Source organism: Pristiophorus japonicus, chromosome 4, assembly GCF_044704955.1.
Source record: "Pristiophorus japonicus isolate sPriJap1 chromosome 4, sPriJap1.hap1, whole genome shotgun sequence".
In the NCBI taxonomy this organism is placed as follows: domain Eukaryota; kingdom Metazoa; phylum Chordata; class Chondrichthyes; family Pristiophoridae; genus Pristiophorus; species Pristiophorus japonicus.
In genome coordinates this window covers 268,343,892-268,371,280 of record NC_091980.1, presented here as the reverse complement: position 1 = coordinate 268,371,280, position 27,389 = coordinate 268,343,892, and the positions used below count along the sequence as shown (strand labels likewise).

General features: G+C 43.2%; 1 protein-coding gene across 1 annotated transcript in view; it reads left to right on the top strand.

The window, feature by feature from the left end:
- Positions 1–27,389, top strand: part of rtn1a (reticulon 1a) — a 274,924-nt gene that overhangs the window by 154,241 nt on the left and 93,294 nt on the right. Inside the window, exon 4 of the mRNA XM_070879452.1 lies at positions 2,516–3,328. Within this exon, the coding sequence (XP_070735553.1) occupies positions 2,516–3,328 (813 nt within the window). The remainder of the gene's footprint in view (positions 1–2,515; positions 3,329–27,389) is intronic.

The following is a 27,389-nucleotide window of genomic DNA, read 5'->3' as shown; positions in this document are numbered from 1 at the left end:
TTTTGCGTAGCAGGGTTGATTTAATCCTATACTTTCATAGAATAGTACTGTGGTGTACATAATATATAGTGTATTATTTTGGCCAAAAAAACTGGATGGGCATTGCATCTTGATTTGATGGGTAAAAAGCATTGTTCACTTAGTGCTACAAAGACCCAATCTTCTTGGCAGTTTTCATTGCTAGTGCGTATTGCTGCCAACATTATCAAAAGCAGAGTATTTTAGTAAATGTAATGGATAGGAAAATGTAAAATTTTTTTAAATGCTTTTACCTTCATTGTTATTGATAATTCATGTTTTATAGTCATTAATTATAACTTTTAAACTAACAATTCCTTGTGTTTCTGTAAATACACTGCTGTTTTTCAGTCTCATTGAAAGTTAGTTATTGTACATTTTTCATTTTCTATTCTATAAAATGAGGGGAAATATGCCATTTTGGCACTGTGTGTGGCTCTTAAATTTTGTTAGTAAACTAGCTGAAAAGATAGCACTTATTTTTTTGATGTTTATACAATACCTGATGTCATTCCATTAAATACTTTTCATCTTTTGTGGACATGACATCAGCTCATCTTCTATTTGAAAGCCACATCCCACCATAATACAATAATTAGAATGATTAATAGCTCCAAATGCTGTTTCCATTTTTTGGTTCATAAATCAATGGAGGATCTTAAAAAAAAAATACAGATTACAGATTTTTTAAATGGCTCTTAAAGTATAAATAGGGGATTTCTAATAATTATAGTATGACAATAAATCTTTGGGAGTGTGGAATACTCTATGTTGCAGATAGAAAGCTATCTATAATTCCCTGCTTTATATTGTAAGAACATAAGAATTAGGAGCAGGAGTAGGCCATTCGGCCCCTCAAGCCTGCTCCGCCATTCAGTAAGATCATGGCTGATTTTCCATCTCAACTCCACTTTCCTGCACTGTCCCCATATCCCTTGATTCCCTTAATATTTAACAATCTATCGATCTCGGTCTTGAATATACTCAAAGGCTGAGGCTCCGTAACCCTCTGGGGTAGAGAATTCCAAAGATTCACCACCATCTGAATGAAGAAGTTTCTCCTCATCTCACTCTTAAATAGCTGACCCCTTATTCTGAGACACTGACCCCTGGTTCTAAACTCCCCAGCCAGAGGAAACATCCTTCTTGCATCTACCCTGTCAAGCCCTGTAAGAATTTTGTATGTTTCAATGAGATCACCTCTCATTCATATCATCATCATCATCATCATCATCGGTCCCTCGAACGAGGATGACTTGCTTCCACGAGTTCACAGGTGTTTCGATGAAGGACCTGATGTTCCAGTCCTGAACTCCAATTGAGGGGGTGGAAGCTGTCTGTGCGTGAATTTTTTTTAACGTGTGGTAACTCTAGGGAATATACTCAATCTCTGCTCATAGGACAATCCCCCCATCCCAGGAATCAGTCTGGTGTACCTTTGTTGCACTTTCTCTAGGGCTAGTATATCCTTCCTTTGGTAAGGAGTCCAAAACTGTACACAATACTCCAGGTGCGGTCCCACCAGGCCCCTATATAATTGCAGTAAGATGTCTTTACTCTTCTACTCAAATCCTCTTGTAATAAAGGCCAACATACCATTTGCTTTCTTAATTGCTTGCTGTACCTGCATGTTAACTTTGTGATTCATTAACAAGGACACCTAGATCCCTCTGAAGACCAATATTTCCCAATCTTTCACCATTTAAAACATACTCTGCTTTTCTATTTTTCCTACCAAAGTTGATAACTTCACATTTCTCCACATTACATTTCATTTGCCATATTCTTGCCCATTCACTTAGCCTCTCTCTATCCCCTTAAAGCCTCTTGCATCCTCCTCAAAACTTACATTCCCACCTAGCTTTGCATCCCTGCTGGTAACAGTAGAGCTGCTGTTAAAATTAATACAGAGCTTGTCCATTTAAATGCACTTTATGCCAGTGAGCAGAGTCTGTCATGAATGTAACATCTAGTGGGACAGTACCAGAAAAAGACAATACTCAATTAGCCACTAAGCATTGTACTGTGAAGAACTAGAAATGACAGTAGGATTGTTAGGGAATGCCACATGTGGAATGGCCAATGGTTGAATTCTCTGTTGCACCCTGTTGCCAAGTGGGGAAGTGCTGGCTGTATACTATGGTACCTCCCTAAAATGGGTAGGGAAAAATGAATGGAGTTGCCATTGCTGGGTTGTTCTTGCATGTCTCCCAATGGCCAAAGAGAGTATTGGAAAGGTGCATTGCAGAATGCTTGCCCACCATCTTGATGGCTGTGTGATACAAAAATACATTGGCAAGAAGTGGTTGTTTTATCAGGATGTATCTCCAGTCTCGCTCTTCCTTCAATATACTACTGAGCTTTAAAAGTAACAAAACTTAACATAAGTGGTTCTGATCATAAATGATGTATTAGATGATGTGCTATTGCAACAGCAAAAAGAAAGTAACTTTGTGTGCTCACTGAGCATATTTTTTGTCTGCATTTATGATTGCAGAAGAATCTGATTCACAGATTGAAGCTGCTTACCATTTACTGGAGGAGGAACGCCCCACTGCTTTCAAGACTTCGGAGCAAACTCACTGTTTTTCTTTAAATGCCACAGCAGAGGAGAGGTCCCTTAGTGCTACCTTAACAAAACTAGATGAGTCTGAGCAGAATTTGCCAAAGCTCCCAGCAACAACATTAGACCTTGAGGCCAGCAGTGCTGAATCTGGAGATTCTGAGATAGAGCTAGTGCCAGATGAGTCACTTTTTGTGGAAGAAGCTGAAGGTTGCAGCTATATGACATTCAGACAGGTTGGTGGAACTCCACCTTCTTCTGTTTCTTCCGTCCAGTACAGCATTCTGAGAGAGGAACGTGAAGCTGAGCTCGACAGTGAGCTCATCATTGATCCATATGACGCTTCATCAGCATCTGAAGAGAATCTCCAAAGAGAACAAGACTCCCCCATGAAATCTGACCACATGGGGAGAGAATCTGATGGAAAAGCCTTAACAATGGACAACCAGCAAGAATCAGATCGTCAGCCAAGTCGATCAGCTGAGTATCCTGCATCTTGCATTCTCAAAAGCACAAATGGAACAGATGCAGACACGGCTGAGCCTCCCAGCCCTCTGAATTATTCAGCAGCTTTCATTACACCTGAGGTAGTGGTTGAAGAACCATCTCCTGAAGAGGTCTCTGAAGAAACATCAAGAAAAATAAGTGATAGCAAAACCTCAGATGGAGCCAAGACTGGAAAGGATTTGGGGAGTAGCCAGCCCATTACTTCTGAGCCGTTTCTGCTGGTACTAAATAAGAAAACAGGTAATTTTAGACATTACTCTGATATTAGTAATTCATTTTAAATGGTCTTCATCTTTCACTAATTTAGAAATGTAATTTAATTTACCTATCCATAAGTTTCCTTTTAATGTAGAAATGTTCAAAAATAATCTGATTTCTTGATTTTTGATTGTTATTTAATATTTTATGTTAACATTTATTTTAGTTTCAGCAGATTGATCCCCCCCCCCAAGCCTCACCATGTCTCATACCCTGAGAATTCAAATGTGTTGTATAATGCCCAGCTCCCATTCAGGTGAAGCAAGTTAAGTGAAATGTATAACTTAAATTATTTATGAGGCGATGCACTTTTATTTGACAGGTGGCTGTTCCGTCTTTTGAAAATGTTTTTAAAGGTGCAGCTCTGGGGCACACATTACGTTAATGTGCTCTGTTATCCCTCTTTGCCATTCTATATCCCCATAGTTGAAGACTTGAAAGTTGGCAAGAATAACTGTCAATCTCAGCCCGTCTATTCTTATTAGTGGAATTACTGTCAGACTAATTAGATACAACTGGGGCGAGAATCATTTTGGATAATTAATTTAATATGTGTATTACTTTAATCTGCAGAATGTGACATTTAATTAATTGCTTATTTTGAGAATTGCTGTGCTTTTTAACCACTATCAAGTAAATAATGGGACCCGTTTTCCTGGCCTGATCTGCCCCATCATTGAACAGGAGCAGGGCCTGTTTGCCATTCAATGAGATTATGGCTAATCTGTACCTTAACTCCATCCACCTGTCTTGGCTTTATATCCTTTCAGACCCTTGTCTAGCAAAATCTATTGATCACAGCTTTAAAATGATTAATTGAGCTAACATCTGCTTTTTGTGGGAGAGAGTTCTACACTTTTATTACCCTTTGTGTGAAGAAGGGTTTCCTAATTTCTCTCCTGAATGACCTGGCTCTGATTTTAAAGGATATGTCTTCTTGTCCTAGATTCCCCCTCCAGCGGAAAAAGCTTCTCTCTCTACCCTATTCCTTTCAAAATCCTGAAAACCACAATCAAGTCTCCCCATAACCTTCTATATTCAAGGGAATACAAATCTAGTTTCTGTAGTCTCTCCTTAAAATCTAACCCTTGAAGCCCTTATCACATTCTGGTGAATCTGCACTGCACTCCTTCCAAGGCCAATATATCCTTTCCTAAGGTACGGTGCCCAGAACAGTACACAGTACTCCAGATGTGGTCTAACCAGGGCTTTGAATGGCTGTAAAAATCTTCCTCTACTCTATATTCCTGTCCGCTAGTTATAAAGGCTAACATTCCATTAGCTTTTTTGATGATTTTTGTACCTAACTGCTACATTTTAGTGATCTGTCCTTTTTTTTGGTCCAAAATGGATTACCTCACACTTACCTACGTTGAAATCCATCTGCCACAGTTTCACCCACTCTCTTACTCTATCAATCTCTCTTTGTAATTGTATGCTCTTGTCTGCACTACTTACTATGCCACCTGTAATGTATTTGCTTCATGGGATCTTTGCTTAATAGCAATGTGTTGCTATAAATTCTTAAGAACTAGTTGGTTTATTAGCAAAAGGTTTAACAATCACACTACACATTACCAGTTCATCCACCAGGCTTGTCATGGATCCCCTGAACATAACTGGATGGGGTTTTATTGAGTCTTGTGAACATCACATGACTGGCTAAGCCACTCCCAGCTCAACATCACTACAACTATTTTAAGTTGAAACAATAACTCAAGTACACTTATTAAAGAGGCACTAAAACCGACAAATTAAACAAATTAACTTTTTACAATAATGGTTCAAATTAAAATTTTGTTGCCGGGGGTGATGATGCACTCCAATCCCTCCGGCGCCCACCTCTTGCGGAAGTCTGCGAGCGTACCGGTGGACACCACATGCTCTATCTCCAGGGACACCCTGGCTCGAATGTAACCGCGAAAGAGAGGCAGGCAGTCGGGTTGAACGACTCCCTCGACCGTCTGCTGCCTGGACCGGTTAATGGCCACCTTGGCCATGCCCAGGAGTAGTCCTCTGAGGAGGCTTTCCAACCTGCCCACTCCCCAAAGATCAGGAGCGTGGGACTGAAGTGCAACCAGAATTTGAGGAGCAGCCCCTTCTCAACAGCTCTACAAACCTGTGAGCATACTCTCAGGTACATACGTTACACCACCTATCTTTGTGTCATCAGTAAACTTGAAAATATGGCTCTCTATTGTGTTATCCAAGTAATTAATAAATGTAGTGAATAGTTAAGGACCCAGCACAGATCCTTGTGGGATACCACTACTCACTTCCTTCCAATTCATTATCCTTACTCTCTCTCTTCTACTGCCTAACCAATTTCCTGACCAGGTCAATAATTTGCCTTTCATTCCATGAGATTTAATTTTAGCTCTTGTGTGAAGCCTTATCTAATGCCTTCTGGAAGTCCATATAAACTACACCCATAGACATTCCCCTGTCTACTACTTTAGTTACTACCTCAATAAATTCAGTTAGGTTCATTAGATATGACGTACCCTTTACAAATCCATGTTGGCTCTCTCTAATCAGCTCAACTTTCTCAAAGTGCTCAGTCACTCCATCCATAATTATAGATTCCAATAGCTTCCCTGCAACAGATGTTAGACTAACAGAGCTATAATTTCCTGGTTGAAATGCTCCTGTCCAGACTTGTGTATGCATGAAGTTCCTGTCCTGGGTATTTTAAAATGGCCTGGGCAAAGATCTGGCACAGGCCCATCCTTTGGCAGGGTCTTGTACCAGCAAAAGTGAGAGAAAAATTGAGCACTGCTTTGAGGCCAAAGCCTGAAGATCTGCTGGATATGTTTTACCTTTGGTATCCTCTTCGATGCTGCTTAGAACCCCTCAGACCCTTGAATCAGAGGTGGGGGGTTCCTACGACAAACCTAACACCAGTGGAGTGCCCGAGGGCCACACGGACAGGCATTTCACTTCATTTGCATCCATACACTGTGTCTGCTCCAGTTGCAGTTGCGCATCTTTCTCCATCCCTTATGAAGCTCCAGGAATTTTGGGATCGTATGGAGATCTAGTGAAAGAAATTCTGAGCATGACACAGGTGGAATGGCTACTTGAGAGCAAATATCAGGAAAAACGACATTTAGATATTGTGTGCAGTGAATCTTTTCTATTTGACACAAAATTATTGCCCCTTCATCCCCACGGCATAACTGAGGAAATCCCAGATATGAGTGATTCAAAGTCTACTGAACTAATCTAGCTGCAACATGAATGAAACATGACAGTTTAGAAATTACACTGTTATTAACTTACAAATACACTTGCATTGCTATTTATGTACTTCTGAATTATGTATTTGACATCCTAGGTGTCTCTGTTCATTTACAACTTTGTGTTTTTCCATTGAGTGTATACTCCCCTTCTTTTTCCTTACAAAATGCATTGCTTCATATTTCTTCACAGTTAAAAGATATTTTACAATCACTTTCATGTTAGCGAACCCTGTTTTTGTTACATCAGCAAATTTCAATATCATGCTCCCTACGCCCATGTGCAAATGCTTATCAAGAATAAAAGTGGACCCAGCATTGATCATTTGGGTACACTATTTCTAGCCCTTCTCCAATCCAAGTACTTATTTTAATGGAAGTATTAATCCATCTAAGATAAATGGTTATGACCTCTGTTAATGTAGTGGGCAAAGCATTTATTTGCATGATGATATTGCAGAGTATAATTTTTAGGCTAATTTCTCATTAGTTTTAAAGAAAATAAAACCACAGTTGCGAGATAACAACTTAAAGCTAAGGTAGATAAGATCCTTAGTCATCTTATGTAGTGTGAAGTTCTGCTGGCAATTACCTGGTGATCACAATGTTCTCTTTGTGTGTGTCCTTTCTTAAAAGATTGCAAGCACTTGACATTTACCAGTATATGGTTTTCCTTTGTTCAAGAGTATAGAAATAGGTTACTCGTAGTTGTATCGGTAGGTCTTTGTTGTTTGGATAAAAGAAAACAGACCATTGTCAGAGTGCAAATGTCAATATTCCAGTGTACTTCATGTTTCGAAAAGACAGGCAGAATGGAAAAGGAGGGGGCTGGCCAGCATAATAAACGATGATATAAGGACATTAGTGAGAAAGGATCTAGACTCAGAAGATCAGGAAATAGAATCAGTATGGGCGGAGATAAGAAATAAGAAGGGGCAGAAAACACTGGTGGACGTAGTGTATAGGCCACAACAATAGCTATACCATTGCACAGAGCATTAATCAACAAATAATAGGAGCTTGTAACAAAGGTAATACAATAATCATGGGGACTTTAATCTTCCTTTAGACTGAGCAAATCAAATTGGCAAAGATGGTCTGTTAGACGAGTTCATGGAATGCATTCAAGACAGTTTCCTAGAACAATACATTATGGAACCAACCAGGGAACAGGCTATTTTACATATCGTATTGTGTAATGTTAATTAGTAATGGATCCTCAGGGGAAGAGTGATCATAATATGATAGATTTTCAGATTGGGTTTGTGAGTGAAATACCAAAATCCAAAACAAGAGTCTTAAACTTAAACAAAGCCAATTACATAGGTATGGGGGGTGAATTGGCTAAGGTAGATTGGGAAATTAGACTAAAAGGTATGACTATAGATAAGGAGTAGCAAACATTTAAAGAAATATTTCAAACTTCTCAACGAATATACATTCTGTTGAAAAGTAAACACTTCATGGGAAAAGTGATCCATCCATGGCTAACTGAAGAAGTTAAGCATATTATTAGATTATAAGAAGAGGCTTATAATGTTGTGAAAAATAGTAGTAAGCCTGAGTATTGGGAGACCTTTCGAAACCAGCAAAGGGAGCAAAAAATTGTTAAAAATGGAGAAAATAGAATGAGAGTAAACTAGCAAAAAATATAAAATCAGATTGTAAGAGTTTCTACAAGTATGTAAAAAGGAAGAGAGTAGCAAAAGTAAGCATTGGTCCCTTAGAGGCGGAGACAGGTGAAATTATAATGGGAAATCAGAAAATGGCAGAGACTTTAAAAAAGTATTTTGTATCTGTCTTCACACAAAAAGCATACCAAAATAGTGGGGAATCAAGGGGCTAATAAGAGTGTGGCACTTAAAGTAATTAATATCAGTGGAGAAAAAGTACTTGAGAAACTAATGGGACTAAAAGCCAACAAATCCCCTGGACCTGATGGCCTACATCCTAGGGTTCTAAAAGTGGTGGCTGCAGAGATAATGGATGCATTGGTTTTGATCTTCCAAAATTCTCCAAGTTCTAGGAACAGTTTCAGCTGATTGGAAGATAGCAAATGTAAACCTGCTATTCAAGAAAGGAGGGAGAGAGAAAACCAGGAACTACAGGCCAGTTAGCATGACATCAGTCATCGGGGAAATGCTGGAATCCATTATCAAGGAAGTGGCAACAGGGCACTTAGAAAATCATATGATTAGGCAGAGTCAACATGGTTTTATGAAAAGGAAATCATGTTTAACAAATTTATTAGTTTTTTGAGGGTGTAACCAGCAGGGTAGTTAAAGGAGAACCAATGGATATAGTATATTTCAATTTCCAAAAGGCATTTGATAAGAAAGCACAGAAAAGGTTGTTACGCAAGATAAGGGCTCATGGATATAGGATTAGTTAATGGACAGAAAAAAGAGTAAGGCGAAATGGGTCATTTTCCAGTTGGCAGGCTGTAACTAGTGGGGCGCTGCAAGGATCAGTGCGTGGGCCTAGATATTCACAATTTATATTAATGACTTGGATGAAGGGACCGAGTGTAATGTGTCCAAGTTTGATGACGATACAAAGCTAGGTGGGAAAGTAAGCTGTGTGGAGGACACAAAGAGCCTGCAAAGGTATATAGACAGGGCAATAAGGAGGCAGATGGAGTATAATGCGAGGAAATGTGAGGTTATTCAATTTGGTAGGAAAAATATAAAAACAGAATATTTTTTGAAATGGTGAGAAACTATTACATTTTAGAGTTCAGAGAAATTTAGGTGTTCGCATACAGGAAACACAAAGTTAGCATGCAGTTATAGCAAGCAATTAGGAAGGCAAATGACATGTTAACCTTTATTGCAAGGGGGTTGGCGTATAAGAGTAAGGAAGTCTTACTACAATTGTACAGGGCTTTGGCGAGACCACACCTGGAATACTGTGCACAGTTTTGCTTTCCTTATCTGAGGAAGGACATCCTTGCCTTAGAGGCGGTGCAACAAAAGTTCCCTGGGATGAGAGTGTTGTCCTATGATGAGAGATTAAGTAGATTGGGCCTATACTCTTTTGAGTTTAGAAGAATGAGAGATACTGAGGGGGATTGACAGGGTAGATGTTGAGAGGTTGTTTCCCCTGGCTGGAGAGTTTAGAACTAGGGGGCATAGTCTCACGATAAGGGGTGGGCCATTTAAGTTGAGATGAGAGGAATTTCTTCACTGAGGGTTGTGAATATTTGGAATTCTGTACCCCAAAGTGCTGCGGATGCTGCATCATTGAGTATATTCACAACTGAGATAGATAGATTATTGGAATCAAGGGATATGGGGATCGGGCGGGAAAGTGAAGTTGAGGTCGAAGATCAGCCATGATCTTATTGAATGGCGGAGCAAGCGCGAAGGGCTGTATGGCCTGCTCCTGCTCCTAATTCTTATATTCTTATATACTAAGAACTACTTGTACTATGAAAAATATAACATACATTGAAAAGTGTTTAGCTAATTTACATTAAACACAAAATTCAATATAAACATTCTGAAATATTAATAATTACTTGAAAGACGATAAATATAAGTGAGTGATGTTTTTAGTTTACTAACCAAACTTAGAATAGACAGTTAAATTCAATTTATTTTTATCCCATCCAAATAATGATTTTTGTTCATTAAAATCTACATTTTGACACCAGTTTCAATGTTTTTCACGTGGATGTGTTTTGTGAACTATGTATTTTTGTAAACAGATTGCTTGTTGTATTCATCCTTGGGTTATGGCTGTGAAGTTTGAAGGTGAATAATTAATCTGTTAACAAGGAGAAAGTATAATTTGTTTTAATATATCTTCAGGTTATACTTGTGAGCATCTATTGATCTGTCCATCCCATTACATAATTCTGTAATTGATAATCTTCAGTGTGCATATAGAAATGGACAGAGAGCTACAGTGTTTTGATTAACCACAATCCAGAATGGAATATTTCCCGCACCACCAATTATAGGAAGGACTGGTGTGTGAAATGGGAAAATTCATCTAGTTCGCCTTCTACCATCCTGATACAATGATAATGGAGTTGTTGACTAATCCTAGCAATCAATCGATAATCAATCAATTAGTTGACAACAGACCCAGACAGGAGGCGAGGGAACACCCAGTGGTGGCGAGCTTTGGGTACCATAGGTCTTAGGTCGCCTGTTTCCCTCAAGCATGCTAAATTTACCATGTGTCATGTCTCAAGTTAATCATAGACAGTATCCCAAAATGTTATTTTCTGAAAGAAATCCACCTAATTTGCATTGAATGAATCAGTACTAACTGCTTCCACTATCTCCCTGTTCCATAGATTGGCCACTCGCTCGCTAAAATAATGTTTCCGCAGATTCATTTTGAATTTAACCCCTCCCCCACTTCAAGCTGGGTCCATGCCCCCTGGTTCTGCTGCTCTGGACAAGGTGAAACAGCTTGTCACAATCTGCATTATCAAGTCTCTTTAGAATTCTAAAAACAGCAATCATATTACCTCTCAAGCCTTCTCTTTTCCAGCGACAACATACCCAATCGCTCCACTTAACCCAATCTCTTCATCCCTTCAGTCATTTCTCATCTGCATCCTTTCAATACCGGTAATATTTTTATACTGTGGTGACCAGAACTGTACACAGTATTCTAAGTGTGGTCATACCAATGATTTACAAAGTGACTGGATTAATTTACTACTTCGGCTCAATATTGACCTTCGAATACATCCCAGTATCTGATTTGCTTAATTCCCTGATGCCGAGCATATTGCAATAACTAAGTATTTTCTCTCATTCCCTCCTTTCACATTTTTTTCAAATAAGTTGCTAGTTTAAGATGAAATGTGTGACGTCCAGACACTGTAGGAATTGAACACTGATTGATTAAAGTCTTATGCCTAGTGTTCTTTTAAATCAATTCATGCACCTGAGACCAGATACAGTGCTGACGTGAAAATATACAAGGCATTCATCAAAATATGCAAATGGTTGTTGAAAGTAAGTAATTATTTGCCTGCTAAAAAGGTTACTATTCTATTGTATAATATTCACATTTTGCATTTAAATGTACTTTTATAAGTTTGTGCCAAACAAATCAACCAAAACTATGTTAAAGTAATGCCATAACTTTGTGCATAATATTAGATTCAGATTTTTTTTCATTTATTCCGGGATGTGGGCAAGGTTGGCATTTATTGCCCATCCTTAATTGCACTTGAGAAGGTGGTGGTGAGCCACCTTCTTGAACCGCTGCAGTCCTTGTGGTGAAGGTACTTCCACAGTGCTGTTTGGGAGGGAGTTCCAGGATCTTGACCCAGCGAAGATGAAGAAACGGCGATATACTTCCAAGTCAGGATGGTGTGTGACTTGGAGGGGAATTTTGAGGTGGTGGTGTTCCCATGCACCTGCTAAGTGGCAGAGGTTGTGGGTTTGGGAGTTCAGTCGGAAGCCTTGGCGAGTTGCTACAGTGCACCTTGTAGATGGTACACACTGGAGCTGCGGTGCGCCGGTCGTGGATGGAGTGAATGTTTAAGGATGGGATGACAATCAAGCGGGCTGCTTTGTCCTGGATGGTGTTGAGCTTCTTGAGTGTTGTTGGAGCTGCACTCATCCAGGCAAGTGGAGAGTATTCCATCACATTCCTGACTTGTGCCTTGTAGATGGTGGAAAGGCTTTGAAGAGTCAGGAGGCGAGACACTCGCCACAGAATACCCAGCTTCTGACCCGCTCTTGTTGCCACAGTATTTATGTGGCTAGTCCAGTTTCTGGTCAATGATGACTCGCAGGATATTGATGGGGGATTCGGCAATGGTAATGCCGTTGAATGTCAAAGGGTGGTGGTTAAACTCTCGCTTGTTGGAGATGGTCATTGCCTGGCACTTGTGTGGTGCGAATGATACTTGCCACTTAATCAGCCTAAGCCTGAATGTCATCCAGGTCTTGCGGCATGCTGGCATGGACTGCTTCATTTTCTGAGGAGTTGCAAACTGTGCAATCATCAGTGAACATTCCCATTTCTGATCTAATGATGGAGGGAAGGTCATTGATGAAGCAGCTGAAGATGGTTGGCCTTAGGACTCTTCCCTGAGGAATGCCTGCAGTGATGTCCTGGGGCTGAGATGATTGACCGCCAACAACCACAACCGTCTCCTTTGTGCTAGGTATGATTCCAGCCAATAGAGAGTTTTCTGCCTGATAAAATTAGGAAATGTTTTTCTTTTTCCAGTAATTGAGCTGTGAAGCCTTGTGAAACTATGGGTCAGCACACTACCTTTTGAACTCTGGGATCTGGATTAAATTTCTTTCCAAAATGGTTGAATAAGTTTCCTTTTTCTCTCAGTTGAAATAATCTCATTCCACTATTTAATTGCTTTACAGCTCAATACTGGTTGCAGTTTGGCATAGGGTTGCACTAAGTTGGGGACATCGGGATGGCTGGTATGGGAAATAATGTTTTTTAAAATCTTAGTACCAACCTAAACAGCGTTCCTTAGGTTGGGACCAGGCTACATTGTTGGGCAGAGTAGAGTGAGCTTTACTGTGAACCTGGTTGTGCTGTAAATTTTCATATACATATTTTGAATCAAGCTTTGCTTAATTCAATTTGAGAAATTGGATTTTGCAGCGAATGGCACTATTTTTCTGTTTCTACATTACAATACGTCGGTGCCATCTAGTGGACTTGCAGAGGTTTCCTTTAATTCTGAATGTACTTTGATATTCAAATGTCCAATAAGATCTAGTGCATAGAAGGACTAAACATCCAGAGCCAAGTTCTAATCTCTTATGATGCATTAGTGCCTGCACTGATGTCACCTTCTTCAGCCACTAGTTCAATTATTCTTTTTGGAGAGATGATTAATATTCATCTGATTATAATATGTCAGCTGTGGCTCAATTGGTAGCACACTCGCCGAGTCAGAAGGTTGTGGGTTCAAGTTCCACTCCAGGGACTTAAGCACACAAATCTAGGCTGACACTCCAGTGCAGTGCTGAGGGAGTGCTGCGCTGTTGGAAGTGCCATCTATTGGATGAGACGTTAATATTTCATTGGCTGTAAAGTGCTTTAGACGTCTGGTGGTCATGAAAGGCGCTATATAAATGCAAGTCTTTCGTTTCTTTTAATGGGCTTTCAGCGCATATTTCCATCATAATTGCAGAGGAGTGGATTGGCCTTCCTGATATAACACAGATATGGCAATTGCATTGAAAGAAATATTTGTAATGTTGTTCTGGGCTCCTCCCCTTCCATATAAAAAATAACTTGGGCACCTTGCCCATCATAATGCTGTAATTGAAAAAGTTAAAAATGATTTTTATTGATTAACAAAGCTGGATCGCTTGCAGCTTCTTAACTGAAACATTTCATCACTGCCGCCTTTGTACTGTACAACAAGAGAGAATATGCCCAGCCAAAGAAAAGGGAAGCATAAAATATTGGTGTTGTAACAAAATGGAATCATGCAAGTGGCTCTACCATTGATAGTGGCCTTGATCACTACAGAGCTTTGGGTTTGGTGGGTGGCTTTTGTTCTTAAATGTTATTATTGCTGTTAGCAGAAATTCCAATTTTCCCACTTAGGCTAATTTCAGTCTATCTTACAATTTGGAAACTTAGGAGACCAAATTGAGCCAAATTTATTAAGTGTTTTTAATAATAAAGGGTATTCTATAAATATTGAGTGTGTTGAAACTCCTGGTGCAAATGGAATGTGGACCCACTTGTTCTATACCCTCATGATTGAGTTGCATCGGCCCTGTTTCAGCTGATTTTCATCATTGCAAATGCACATTCCAGGGGGCCGAAATTCAGCAGCCTACTGCCGCCCACTCCCACCGACATTCCCCCTGCAGATCCGCCCAGTGCCACCTTGGAGGTGGCCTGGAGCGGGCGGGAGGGGAGAGCCACTGGGAGCTGCCCGTTGACATCAGCGGACGGCTGAGTGGCTCAACTGAGCTTCCGCCCATCGAGCTCCCAGATTCCTGTGGGCGGGAGTTGGCGGCAGAACGGGGGTGGACCACTGGCTAAAGGCTGGTCTGAACCCGACAGTAAGTCTGAAGAATCTAAAAAAATGGTAAGTGAACATTTAAAAAAATAAAATTTCAACAGTGACATACCTGCATGGGGTCCCCTGAAGGTCTTTGGATAGTTTTTGTATTTTTTATTTGTGATTTTTTTTTTTCAGGTCTTCCACCCTCGGCGGCACTTGGGCATCAAACGTCTCTGCCGCCGAGAATGAGAGCCGCAGCCCAGATTGGCGGCGTACGTCTTCCATTTGCTGCCCACCGACCTTCAAGGGACCTTCTTCATGAATATCCCGCCCAAAGTACCATCTGGTACCTCGGCGGCCATCGACAGCACTTTGGGCGGGCGAAGGCCTTCCTGAAAATCGGCCCCTAGTTCTTCACTTGCATCTATGTATTGAGAGGGATTAATAGTTTATAGTACCATCTAGTGGCTATGCAATTGAATTGCATCCATATTTTATTTTGTTGTATGCAACTGATCTGTAGCAGGAGTGTCCTAATGTTTTATCTTCATACCCTTGGGCATATATGAAGTTTTTAAATAAATGTTCCCAATAATTTGTGTGTGTCTTACACCAACAGACCCTGGCATTCAGATTTAGAATGTATCCACTAAGAGAGCAGTGCTCAGAGCAGACCTTGCCTGGACTCCAGGCCTGTGAAATTCAAATAAGAAATCAACAGAGTGAGAAACGTAAATGCAAGAGAAACCAAGTTACCTAAACTTTGATGGCCAGTTATCCATGACTCTCACGCTGGATGTGGGCCATAGTTTGTATATTTTATATCTATAGTCTGGAAACATATATTAAATGCCACACATTATTAAAGTTTGGATTATTACCTATCTTGATCTAGTTCATGTACTGAAGCATTTGGTTCAAAGCTCTGTACAAAGATGTTGTAGAGATGGAACACTCCAAACATAATAATCACTGGCTGATGTAATGTATTTGCTTCAAGGGCGGGAGCTCTCATTCTCGGCGGCAGAGACACTTGCCGTCCAAGTGCCGCCGAGGATGGAGTCGGGCCCACGGAGGGTCGAAGACCTGAAAAAAAAAATCACAAATAAAAAATACAAAACCTATCTGAAGACCTTCACGGGACCCCATGCAGGTATGTCACTGTTGAAATTTTATTTTTAAATGTTCACTTAACCTTTTTTTTCAGGTTCTTCAGACTTACTGTCGGGTTCAGACCAGCCTTTAGCCAGCAGTCCACCCCCGTTCTGCCGCCGACTCCCGCCCACAGGAATCTGGGAGCTCGGCGGGCAGGAGCTCAGTTGAGCCACTCAGCCATCCGCTGATGTCAACGGGCAGCTCCCAGTGGCTCTCCCCTCCCACCCGTTCCAGGCCACCTCCAAGGTGGCACTGGGCGGATCTGCAGGGGGAATGTCGGCGGGAGTGGGCGGCAGTCCGCGGCAGCGGGCTGCAGAATTTCGGCCCCCTGGAGATATATCACCAACGATGTCTCCGCAAGATCCTACAAATCCCCTGGCAAGACAGGCGCACCAACATTAGTGTCCTCGTCCAGGCTAACAAACACCCCAGCATTGAAGCACTGACCACACTCGATCAGCTCTGCTGGGCAGGCCAAACACGAGACTCCCAAAGCTCCTTCATGGCAAACGAGCCAAAGGTGGGCAGCGGAAACGTTACAAGGCTACCCTCAAAGCCTCCCTGATAAAGTGCGACATCCCCACTGACACCTGGGAGTCCCTGGCCAAAGACCGCCCTAAGTGGAGAAAGTGCATTCGGGAGAGCGCTGAGCATCTCGAGTCTCAACGCTGGGAGCGTGCAGAGATCATGTGCAGGCAGCGGAAAGAGCGTGCCAGTCCCACCCACCCCTTCCCTCAATGACTATCTGTCCCATCTGTGACCGAGTCTGTGGCTCTTGTATTGCACTGTTTAGCCACCAAAGAACTCACTTCAGGAGTGGAAGCAAGTCTTCCTCGATTCCGAGGGACTGCCTATGATGATCTTGCTTAAGACTTCATAGCAACACATTGCTATTAAGAACTCGTTGGTTTATTAGCAAAAGGTTTAACGATCACACTACATATTACTAGTTCATCCACCAGGATCACAATCCTCTGCGTTGACTCGGAGGGGAGAAAAGCGGAAATTAGAAAGCAAAATAAAGAAAGTGAGTTTGAAGGAGAGAGGAAACAAGCAGAAAAAAAGGGTAAAATAACAAATTTAAAGGCACTTTGTCTAAATGCACGTGGCATTTGTAACAAAAGAGCTGAGTTGATGGCACAAATTGAGACAAATGGGGGTATTGTTATGTCTGTAATGTACTTATGAATGACTCCATGAGGCAATGTGTTGTACTCAAACTGTAGTGACCTTGGTCCTTTATTCATGACTCCAGAGTGAGGCACAAGCATGGTGGGCAGCCTTTTATACTGGGCCCTGCACACCTATGCAGGTGACCCTCAGGTCTCCCACCGAAGTGCCCTCTGGTGGACAGCCTCTGCCACAGGGGCAGGAAACCCCGGTCTCCACCAGTTGCACCGTCTAGTGGTGCCAGCATAGTATATACACAGTGTAAATCTTATTGATAGTACATCAGGTAACAAGTCTCCATCTTATGCAACTATACAGTGACTACACAAAGAGTATATCTATCGTCTGCATATATAACATCACTCTCCCCCAAGTCCTTTGTGCCGATTATCTTTGCAGTATGTGCTCTGGCTTAGCTCTCCCCAGACTTAAGTGCCAATAGCCCTTGCACCTTGGCTGTGCTTTGGCTTGGCTCTCTCCCTGTTAACCCCCAAGTCCTTTTGCCACAAAATTGGGTAGTAGTTACCAGTTGGGATGGTTTGATGATGCAGTGGAGGTGTCAGTGGGTTCTGGGTGTGATCCATGTGTGTGTCCGTGGCTACAGACATCCATTCTTCCCCCCCCCCCCCCCCAGCGCGATCATGCAGCAGGCCCATTACATTAACATACAGGATCGTGCAACTACAAAGAAAGGAAGTTAGTTTGTATCGTGACACCTTGGTTCAGTGACTTACATTCGTTACGTTTTGCGGTCGTGCGCCAGGATTGGGTAGATTGCATTATGGTTCAGTCATAGTAAGTACTGAGGTAGCAGTACAGGTATGCGAGGACGCGGGTTCCAGAGCAACCGGACAGGGTCCTACTCGTCTGATAGCGGCACTGCGCCCCTGCTGGCCGGGTGGGCTTGGTTCACTCACCAAGCCAGGACTCAGAGCCTTTGTCGTTGCCTAGTGGTGGGCAGAGCCACAGATGTGTGTGGCCTCCCTGTCCTCCTTTGAGGGATGCAGAATCTTCTCCCTGCTCTGTAACCGTGTTGGAACCTGGCTGTTCCAGGTCCCGTTTGGGGAACTCGTTGGTTCTGAACTTTCGCTCCCGGACATGGCCGAGGTGGTGACTGGGTCTGGGGGCTGCGCCGTCTCCACCCGGGTGCTGGGCAACGACGGCCGACTGCGCGTATTGGCGCCGTTTTTGTTTCCAGGTCCGTGGCGAGTAGTGCCATCGGGTGCCTGCAGCGTGGGATAGACCTGGGGCAGGGTATCGGGATCGGTGCCTTCACCCTCCTGAGGTCGCTGGCCTATAACTTGTGGGGACACGTGGGGCAGAGCATCAGGGTCAGCGCCTTTACCCTCCCGAATTCGCTCGCTTGCTACTTTTGGGGACACTCTATTCCCGACATCTCGCAACAACATTTTGTTCTTTACATTAGGAATAGTACCGTCATCTCGCAACAACATTTGTTCACAATCTTAATCAGTTCGTTACATTGATTGCCATGCATACAATGTCTCTAAGTTCAATTGGTTGCAGGTCTCCTTTAAGAGAGCCCTGCTGGCTTTACCCCAATCAAATCCTTTGTTAGACACCACGTGTTGGTCCCTCAGTGTTGCATCTCGTGATATGGCCACGGCCAGCTTTTTTTTTCAGCCACGCTGCACCTCGTTGCAGGGGGGACGCCATCTTGCCTCTGTCCTCGAGGGCGACTGCCTTGATCCTTCTCTCCCGCGATTCTGCCACAAAAGCTGGAAGAGTGCCTGTGAATTCGATCGTCCTCCCCAGGAGTCCTGCCACTGGAGCTGGGAAGGTACTTTTAGATCGTTCCGGTCAGATCATTGCCACGCAGTCGTGAAGGACGGTCTGTGCCTCAGATGCTGCGCTGGTCTGTTCTCTGGTGCCTGGCCCAAGCGAAGGTGAGGTTTTGCTCTTCCTCTGAGCATGGGGTACATCGATTGCTGGAGTGAAGAGATCTTCCCATTTCCACTGGATCTTCCCCATCCACCTTCTTCCGAGTAGCGTTGGGCATCACTTGCAACAATCCACAGAGGTAACTTGTGCACCACGCCATTATGGATTACACTTGCATCCGCACTACCAAGGACTGGGATCAGCTCCTTGGTGTAGGTGCGCAACTTTTCCTGTACTGGAACCAGCTCGGGTCGTTTTTTTCGTTCCATAGCCTCTCAAAGGCATCTTGGCTCTTCACTGACTGGTTCGCTCCCGTGAAGACTGGAACGCTGTTTATCTCAACTTCCATCTTCACTGGAGGACAATCGGTGGTGCAGGTATACACTCCATACCCTTTTTGGGGCTGAGCTGCCTCTCTGGCCAAATCATCATACTCTCCGCAGGATTCAAAGTCACCTACCGAAGACTCTGCTAGACAGTGAGTCATATTTCTTTTACACATACGTTGGAGGTGGCCTTTCATGTTACAGGATTTGCATATACACTCAGCAAATCGACATCAGTGAGCCCTCTGGTTTCAGCTGCAATGCCAGCATGGTGCTACTCGATTAGCAGCTCTCGGCAGACTCTCAGTTTTGGAACCCTGAGGTCTCTGCTCTCTGCCATGTTCTACAGTCTTGCCTGTGAAAGGTACCATTTTGTGTACAGTACTTGCCGGGTTTGAGTCCACAGGATGAATAATTTGCTTGGTGCTGCAGGTCGAGGTCATGAACGCCTGACTGATGCTGATGGCCTCCTGCAGGTTGACTGTGATGTTGGCAGATAATAGCTTGTGAAGGAGGCCCTCGTGGACAATTCCCATAATGAAGATGTCTCTCAATGATTCGTTGAGGTGCGTGCCGAAATCACACGGTGCCGCAAGGCTCCTGAGATCGGCAGCATATTTTGCAATCTCCTGGCCCTCAGGTCTGCGGTGAGTGTAGAATCTGTGCCTGGCCGTGAGGATGCTCTGTTTTGGTTTTAGCTGGTCGCGAATTAGTTCAGTCAGCTCATCGTATGTCTTATCCTTGGCCTTTGTGGATGCCAGCAAGTCCCTGACGAGGCAATCGACCTCAGGCCCACAACTGGTCAGCAGTATAGCCTTGCGCTTCTCCGCCAATGTGTCCATCTCCCCTGTCAGGTCATTTGCCATAAAATATTGCTCGAGCCTTTCCGTGAAGGCATCCCAATCATTACTCTCTGCGAAGTCTTTTAGTGTGCCAGAGGTAGCCATAATCGCGTGAAAGTCCGTATTCTCGTCGCCAGTTGTTATGTCTGTAATGTACTTATGAATGACTCCACAAGGCAATGTGTTGTACTCAAACTGTAGTGACCTTGGTCCAGGCACAAGCATGGTGGACAGCCTTTTATACTGGGCCTTGCACACCTATGCAAGTGACCCTCAGGTCTCCCACCACAGTGCCCTCTGGTGGACAGCCTCTGCCACAGGGGCAGGAAACCCCGGTCTCCACCAGTTGCACCCTCTAGTGGTGCCAGCATAATATATACACAGTGTAAACCTTATTGATAGTACATCAGGTAACAAGTCTCCATCTTATGCAACTACACAGAGAGTATATCTATAGTCTGCATATGTAACAAGTATGATCTGATAGCCATTACAGAGATGTGGTTGCAAGGTGACCAAGACTGGGAATTAAATATTCAAGGGTATTTGACAATCCGGAAGGACAGACAGAAAGGAAAAGGAGGTGGGGTAGCTCTATTGATAAAAGATGGAATCACTGCAATAGTGAGAAACGATATATGCTCAAAGGATCAGGATGTTGAAACAGTTTGGGTGGAGATAAGGAATAATAAGGGGGAAAAGTCACTGGTGGATGTAGTATATAGGCCCCCTAACAGTAGCAACTCTGTTGGTCGGAGCATAAACCAGGAAATAGTGGGGGCTTGTAAAAAGGGAACAGCAACAATCATGGGTGATTTTAACCTCCATATTGATTGGACAAATCAAATTGGTCAGGGTAGCCTTGAGGAGGAGTTGATAGAGTGCATAAGGAACGGGTTCCTTGAGTAGTATGTAACGGAACCAACCAGGGGGAAGGCTATCTTAGATCTGGTCCTGTGTAATGAGACAGGATTAATAAACAATCTCCTAGTAAAGGATCCCCTTGGAATGAGGGCTCATAGCATGATTGAGTTTCAAATTCAGATGGAGGGTGAGAAAATTGGATCTCTAACCAGCGTACTAAGCTTAAATAAAAGAGACGATGAGGGCAGAGTTGGCTAAAGTGGACTGGGAAAACATTGAAGTGTGGGACGGTTGATGAACAGTGGTGTTCATTTAAAGAGATATTTCACAACTCTCAAGAAAAATATATTCCAGTAAAGAGGAAAGGGCGCAAGAGAAAAGAAAGCCATCCGTGGCTAACTAAAGAAATAAAGGACGGTATTCGATTTAAAAACAAGGGTGCATACAAAGTGGCCAAAACTAGTGGGAGGACAGAAGATTGGAAAGTTTTTAAAAGCCAGCAAAGAATGACTAAAAAATTGATTAAGAAAGGGAAGATAGACTATGAAAGTTATCTAGCACAAAATATAAAAACAGATAGTAAGAGTTTCTATAGGTATATAAAAAGAAAAACAGTGACTAAAATAAATGTTGGTCCCTTAGAGGAAGAGACCGGGGAATTAGTAATGGGGAACATGGAGATGGCAGAAACTCTAAACAAGTATTTTGTATCAGTTTTTTCAGTAGAGGACACTAACAATATTCCAACACTGGATAGTCAAGGGGCAATGGGGGGGAGGAACTTAACACAATCACAATCACTAAGGAGGCAGTGCTCAGTGAGATAATGGGACTAAAGGCAGATAAATCCCCTGGACCTGATGGCTTGCATCCTAGGGTCTTAAGTGAAGTAGTGGCAGGGATTGTGGATGCATTGGTTGTAATTTACCCAAGTTCTCTGGATTCTGGGGAGGTCCCAGCAGATTGGAAAACTGCAAATGTAACGCCCCTATTCAAAAAAGGAGGCAGACAAAAAGCAGGAAACTATAGATCAGTTAATCTAACATCTGTGGTTGGGAAAATGTTGGAGTCCATTATTAAAGAAGCAGTAACAGGACATTTGGAAAAGCAAAATTTGGTCAGGCAAAGTCAGCATGGATTTATGAAGGGAAAGTCATGTTTGACAAATTTGCTGGAATTCTTTGAGGGTGTAACGAACAGGATGGATAAAGGGGAACCAGTGGATGTGGCATATTTGGACTTCCAGAAGGCATTTGACAAGGTGCCACATAAAAGGTTACTGCACAAGATAAAAGTTCACGAGGTTGGGGGTAATATATTAGCATGGATAGAAGATTGGCTGACAAACAGAAAACAGAGAGTCGGTATAAATGGTTTATTCTCTGGTTGGCAATCAGTAACGAGTGGGGTGCCGCAGGGATCAGTGCTGGGTCCCCAACTATTTACAATCTATATTAACGACTTGGAAGAGGGGACTGAGTGTAGCATAGCCAAGTTTGCTGACGATACAAAGATGGGAGGAAGGGTAATGTGAGAGGAGGACATAAAGAGGCTGCAGGAGGACATAGACCGGCTATGTGAGTGGGCAAGAATTTGGCAGATGGAGTATAATGTCAGAAAATGTGAGGTCATGCACTTTGGCAGAAAAAATCAAAGAGCAAGTTATTATTTAAATGGAGAAAGATTGCAAAGTGCAGCAGTACAGCGGGACCTGGGGGTACTTGTGCATGGAACACTAAAGGAAAGTGGTACAGCAAGTGATCAGGAAGTCCAATGGAATCTTGGTCTTTATTGCAAAGGGGATGGAATATAAAAGCAGGGAAGTCTTGTTACAGCTGTACACGATATTGGTGAGGCCACACCTGGAATACTGCGTGCCGTTTTGGTTTCCATATTTATGAAAGGATATACTTGCTGTGGAGGCTGGGACATTAAATAAATTTAAGACCGAAATAGACAGTTTCTTAAACGATAAGGGAAGTGGAACTGAGTCCATGATCAGATCAGCCATGATCTTATTGCATGGTGAAGCAGGCTCGAGGGGCCTTATAGCCTACTCCTGCTCCTATTTCTTATGTTCTTATGTTCTTGTCATGGATCCCTGAACTCAACTGACAGTGGTTTTATTGAGTCTTGTGAACATCACATGACTGGCTAAGCCACACCCAACTCAACAGCTCTACAAACCTAAGTGCATACTCGCCGGTGCATACATTACAGTAGTTCTCTCATATTTCCTGCACATCCACTTACTGTCTCTTTTAGCCTTTCTATAATGTGTGTTTTTCTTGCTTAATTTGTTGGTTTCTAATGTTTTTTCGTGGGTTTACATATGTATCTCTCTGTGTGGCTAGGTTTAAATCTGGATTTCCCACCCAATTCAGCAGGGATCCGTTACACAGTATTGCAACCAGTCTCTTCACTCATTCAATTTTCTGTTTTATTTCAAGCTGGTGTTCAAAGTTCCTGCCCTAAATTGGGCAGATAGATTTTAAAAATGTAGTAATGGCCTGGTGAAGTCATGGATTTGTTATCCATCATTATGCCCTCATTAATTGCTCGGAACCTTTATGCTGTGTGTTTATTCCAGGATACCACCTACAGTAATCAGCTGTACACAGATGCATAAAGCAAGTCACAGATTCATTGTTTGCCAAAACAGGTCCGTTCCATCCAATTCCTCACGGAAAACCACTGGCAACATGAAAGCATTGTGCAGATTAATGCAACAGCTGGATTCCCAAAAGTTCAAATAATCATAGATTACAACCACTTTGCCATGTATGCACTGTTGATCAATCCTATCACCTACATCAACAAGGAAAGGATTTCACTTTCTATGTCCAGTTCACCTATGATAACAGCACCATATCATGCAAATAAATGCTCACTCTCCTGGCAGCCGTCAAAGCGCTTTATTTTAAGACAGTTCATTGTGTTTGCATTCTTTCAACCAGGAAGGCAAACATCTGTGAGATCAAGGCTATCCTCTACAGACATGACTGACAACAGCTGTGTGTTTTGCCAGCTAACCACCACTATAAATGAGGTCCATTCTTCCATCAGCGATATCATGAAGCAGACAATTGAAATGTTGAGAACGCACTTCTGGTGACTGGATCTGTCTGGAAATGCTCTTTAATATTGTCTGGCTAGCTTCTTCGGGCATGTTTCCTGCTACATAATTTTGCCTTACAATGAGGCACCATCACAAAGAGGTGGAAGACACCCAAGGGCAGCAGAAGGGTCAGCCAGAAGAGCAGCAGTAGACTAAACATAACATGTAGGGCAACTTGTTATTGCTGTTATGGAGACATTCTTTTGATATCACATTGGATCCCTGCTTGAACAGTCCTGCCTATATCCTTCCCCATCCCAACATAAATGTACCAGCACCGACAGGCTCTTCTCTGCACGCTTCTATTCATGCTACCTCATCAAAGCTGGTAACTGGTTGGTAAAGGTCACACCATTTTTTTTTCTCCAAGTTAAGAGCCGGGGTTAAATAGCTGCATAGGGATAAATAGGAGTTTGCAGATTAGTAACTGTTAATACTACATTAAATTAGTAACTCAATAATATATTAAATTAGTAACCTAGCCCTAAGTGTCTGTAAAGTTAGTTAATAGTGAAATAAATAAAGCCATAGCAGAGCAGCTGGGTCCAATGGAATGCACATCCTGTGCCATGTGGGAACTCTAGGATATTTCCCATTTCCTGGTCAACTACGTGCGCAGGAGATGCCGTCAGCTGGAGGAGCTCGAGCTCCAGGTTTCGGAACTTGAGCAGCAGCTGGCGTTACTGCGGTGCTGAGAGCTAGGTAGATAGCATGTCGCAGGAAGTGGTCACCCCGTAGCTAATGAGTGCTCAGGCAGAAAGGGAATGGGTGACTGCCAGACAGGAGAGGAAGACCAGGCAGGTAGTGCAGGAGACCCCTCAGTGAATCTCGCTCTGGGCAATGGTTCCACTGGGGAGTACAACCAGAGCCAAGCCCATGGCACCATGGATGGCTCAGCTGTATGGGTGGTGGGGGTGGGGGAAGGAAGGAGGAAGTTGGGAAAGCAATAGTGGTAGGGGATTCAATAGTTAGGGGAGCAGACAGGCGTTTCTGCGGCTGCAGACGCGACTCCAGGATGGTGTGTTGCCTCCCTGGTGCCAGGGTTAAGGATGTCACTGAGTGACTGGAGAACACTCTGAGAGGGGAGGGTGAACAGCCAGAGGTCGCGGTCCATATTGGTACCAATGGCATAGGTAGAAAGAGGGATGGGGTCCTGCAACCAGATTTTAGGGAGCTAGGACCTCACCTCAGAAGTAGTAATCTCTGGATTACTCCCGGTGCCATGTGCGACTGAGTATAGAAATAGGGTTTGATTACGGCAGGGAAAATGGAGTACGAGAAGAAACTTGCAGGGAACATTAAGACGGATTGCAAAAGTTTCTATAGATATGTAAAGAGAAAAAGGTTAGTAAAGACAAATGTAGGTCCCCTGCAGTCAGAATCAGGGGAAGTCATAACGGGGAACAAAGAAATGGCGGACCAATTGAACAAGTACTTTGGTTCGGTATTCACTGAGGAGGACACAAACAACCTTCCGGATATAAAAGGGGTCGGAGGGTCTAGTAAGGAGGGGGAACTGAGGGAAATCCTTATTAGTCGGGAAATTGTGTTGGGGAAATTGATGGGATTGAAGGCCGATAAATCCCCAGGGCCTGATGGACTGCATCCCAGAGTACTTAAGGAGGTGGCCTTGGAAATAGTGGATGCGTTGACGGTCATTTTCCAACATTCCATTGACTCTGGATCAGTTCCTATGGAGTGGAGGGTAGCCAATGTAACCCCACTTTTTAAAAAAGGAGGGAGAGAGAAAACAGGGAATTACAGACCGGTCAGCCTGACATCGGTAGTGGGTAAAATGATGGAATCAATTATTAAGAATGTCATAGCAGTGCATTTGGAAAGAGGTGACATGATAGGTCCAAGTCAGCATGGATTTGTGAAAGGGAAATCATGCTTGACAAATCTTCTGGAATTTTTTGAGGATGTTTCCAGTAGAGTGGATAAGGGAGAACCAGTTGATGTGGTATATTTGGACTTTCAGAAGGCGTTCGACAAGGTCCCACACAAGAGATTGATGTGCAAAGTTAGAGCACATGGGACTGGGGGTAGTGTACTGACATGGATTGAGAACTGGTTGTCAGACAGGAAGCAAAGAATAGGAGTAAATGGGTACTTTTCAGAATGGCAGGCAGTGACTAGTGGGGTACCGCAAGGTTCTGTGCTGAGGCCCCAGCTGTTTACACTGTACATTAATGATTTAGATGAGGGGATTAAATGTAGTATCTCCAAATTTGCGGATGACACTAAGTTGGGTGGCAGTGTGAGCTGCGAGGAGGATGCTGTGAGGCTGCAGAGCGACTTGGATAGGTTAGGTGAGTGGGCAAATGCATGGCAGATGAAGTATAATGTGGATAAATGTGAGGTTATCCACTTTGGTGGTAAAAACAGAGAGACAGACTATTATCTGAATGGTGACAGATTAGGAAAAGGGGAGGTGCAAAGAGACCTGGGTGTCGTGGTACATCAGTCATTGAAGGTTGGCATGCAGGTGCAGCAGGCGGTTAAGAAAGCAAATGGCATGTTGGCCTTCATAGCAAGGGGATTTGAGTACAGGGGCAGGGAGGTGTTGCTACAGTTGTACAGGGCATTGGTGAGGCCACACCTGGAGTATTGTGTACAGTTTTGGTCTCCTAACCTGAGGAAGGACATTCTTGCTATTGAGGGAGTGCAGCGAAGGTTCACCAGACTGATTCCCGGGATGGCGGGACTGACCTATCAAGAAAGACTGGATCAACTGGGCTTGTATTCACTGGAGTTCAGAAGAATGAGAGGGGACCTCATAGAAACGTTTAAAATTCTGACGGGGTTAGACAGGTTAGATGCAGGAAGAATGTTCCCAATGTTGGGGAAGTCCAGAACCAGGGGACACAGTCTAAGGATAAGGGGGAAGCCATTTAGGACCGAGATGAGGAGGAATTTCTTCACCCAGCGAGTGGTGAACCTGTGGAATTCTCTACCACAGAAAGTTGTTGAGGCCAATTCACTAAATATATTCAAAAAGGAGTTAGATGAAGTCCTTACTACTAGGGGAATCAAGGGGTATGGTGAGAAAGCAGGAATGGGGTACTGAAGTTGCATGTTCAGCCATGAACTCATTGAATGGCGGTGCAGGCTAGAAGGGCCGAATGGCCTACTCCTGCACCTATTTTCTATGTTTCTATGTTTCTAGGAGGATAGAGCAGATGAATGCGTGGCTGTAGAGATGGTGCAGGGGGTAGGGCTTCAGATTCCGAGAGCATTTGGGGCTGGTTTTGGGGGAGGTGAGACCTGTACAGGCCGGAAGGGTTGCACCTCAACAGAGCCGGTGCCAATATCCTCATGGGGAGGTTTGCTCGCACTGTTGGCGAGGGTTTAAACTAAGTTGGCAGGGGGATGGGCACCAGGATGCAGCATTAGAAAGAAGGAAAAAAGGGCACAATAAATTGAGATGAATAGCACTAAAGCAAGAAATAGTA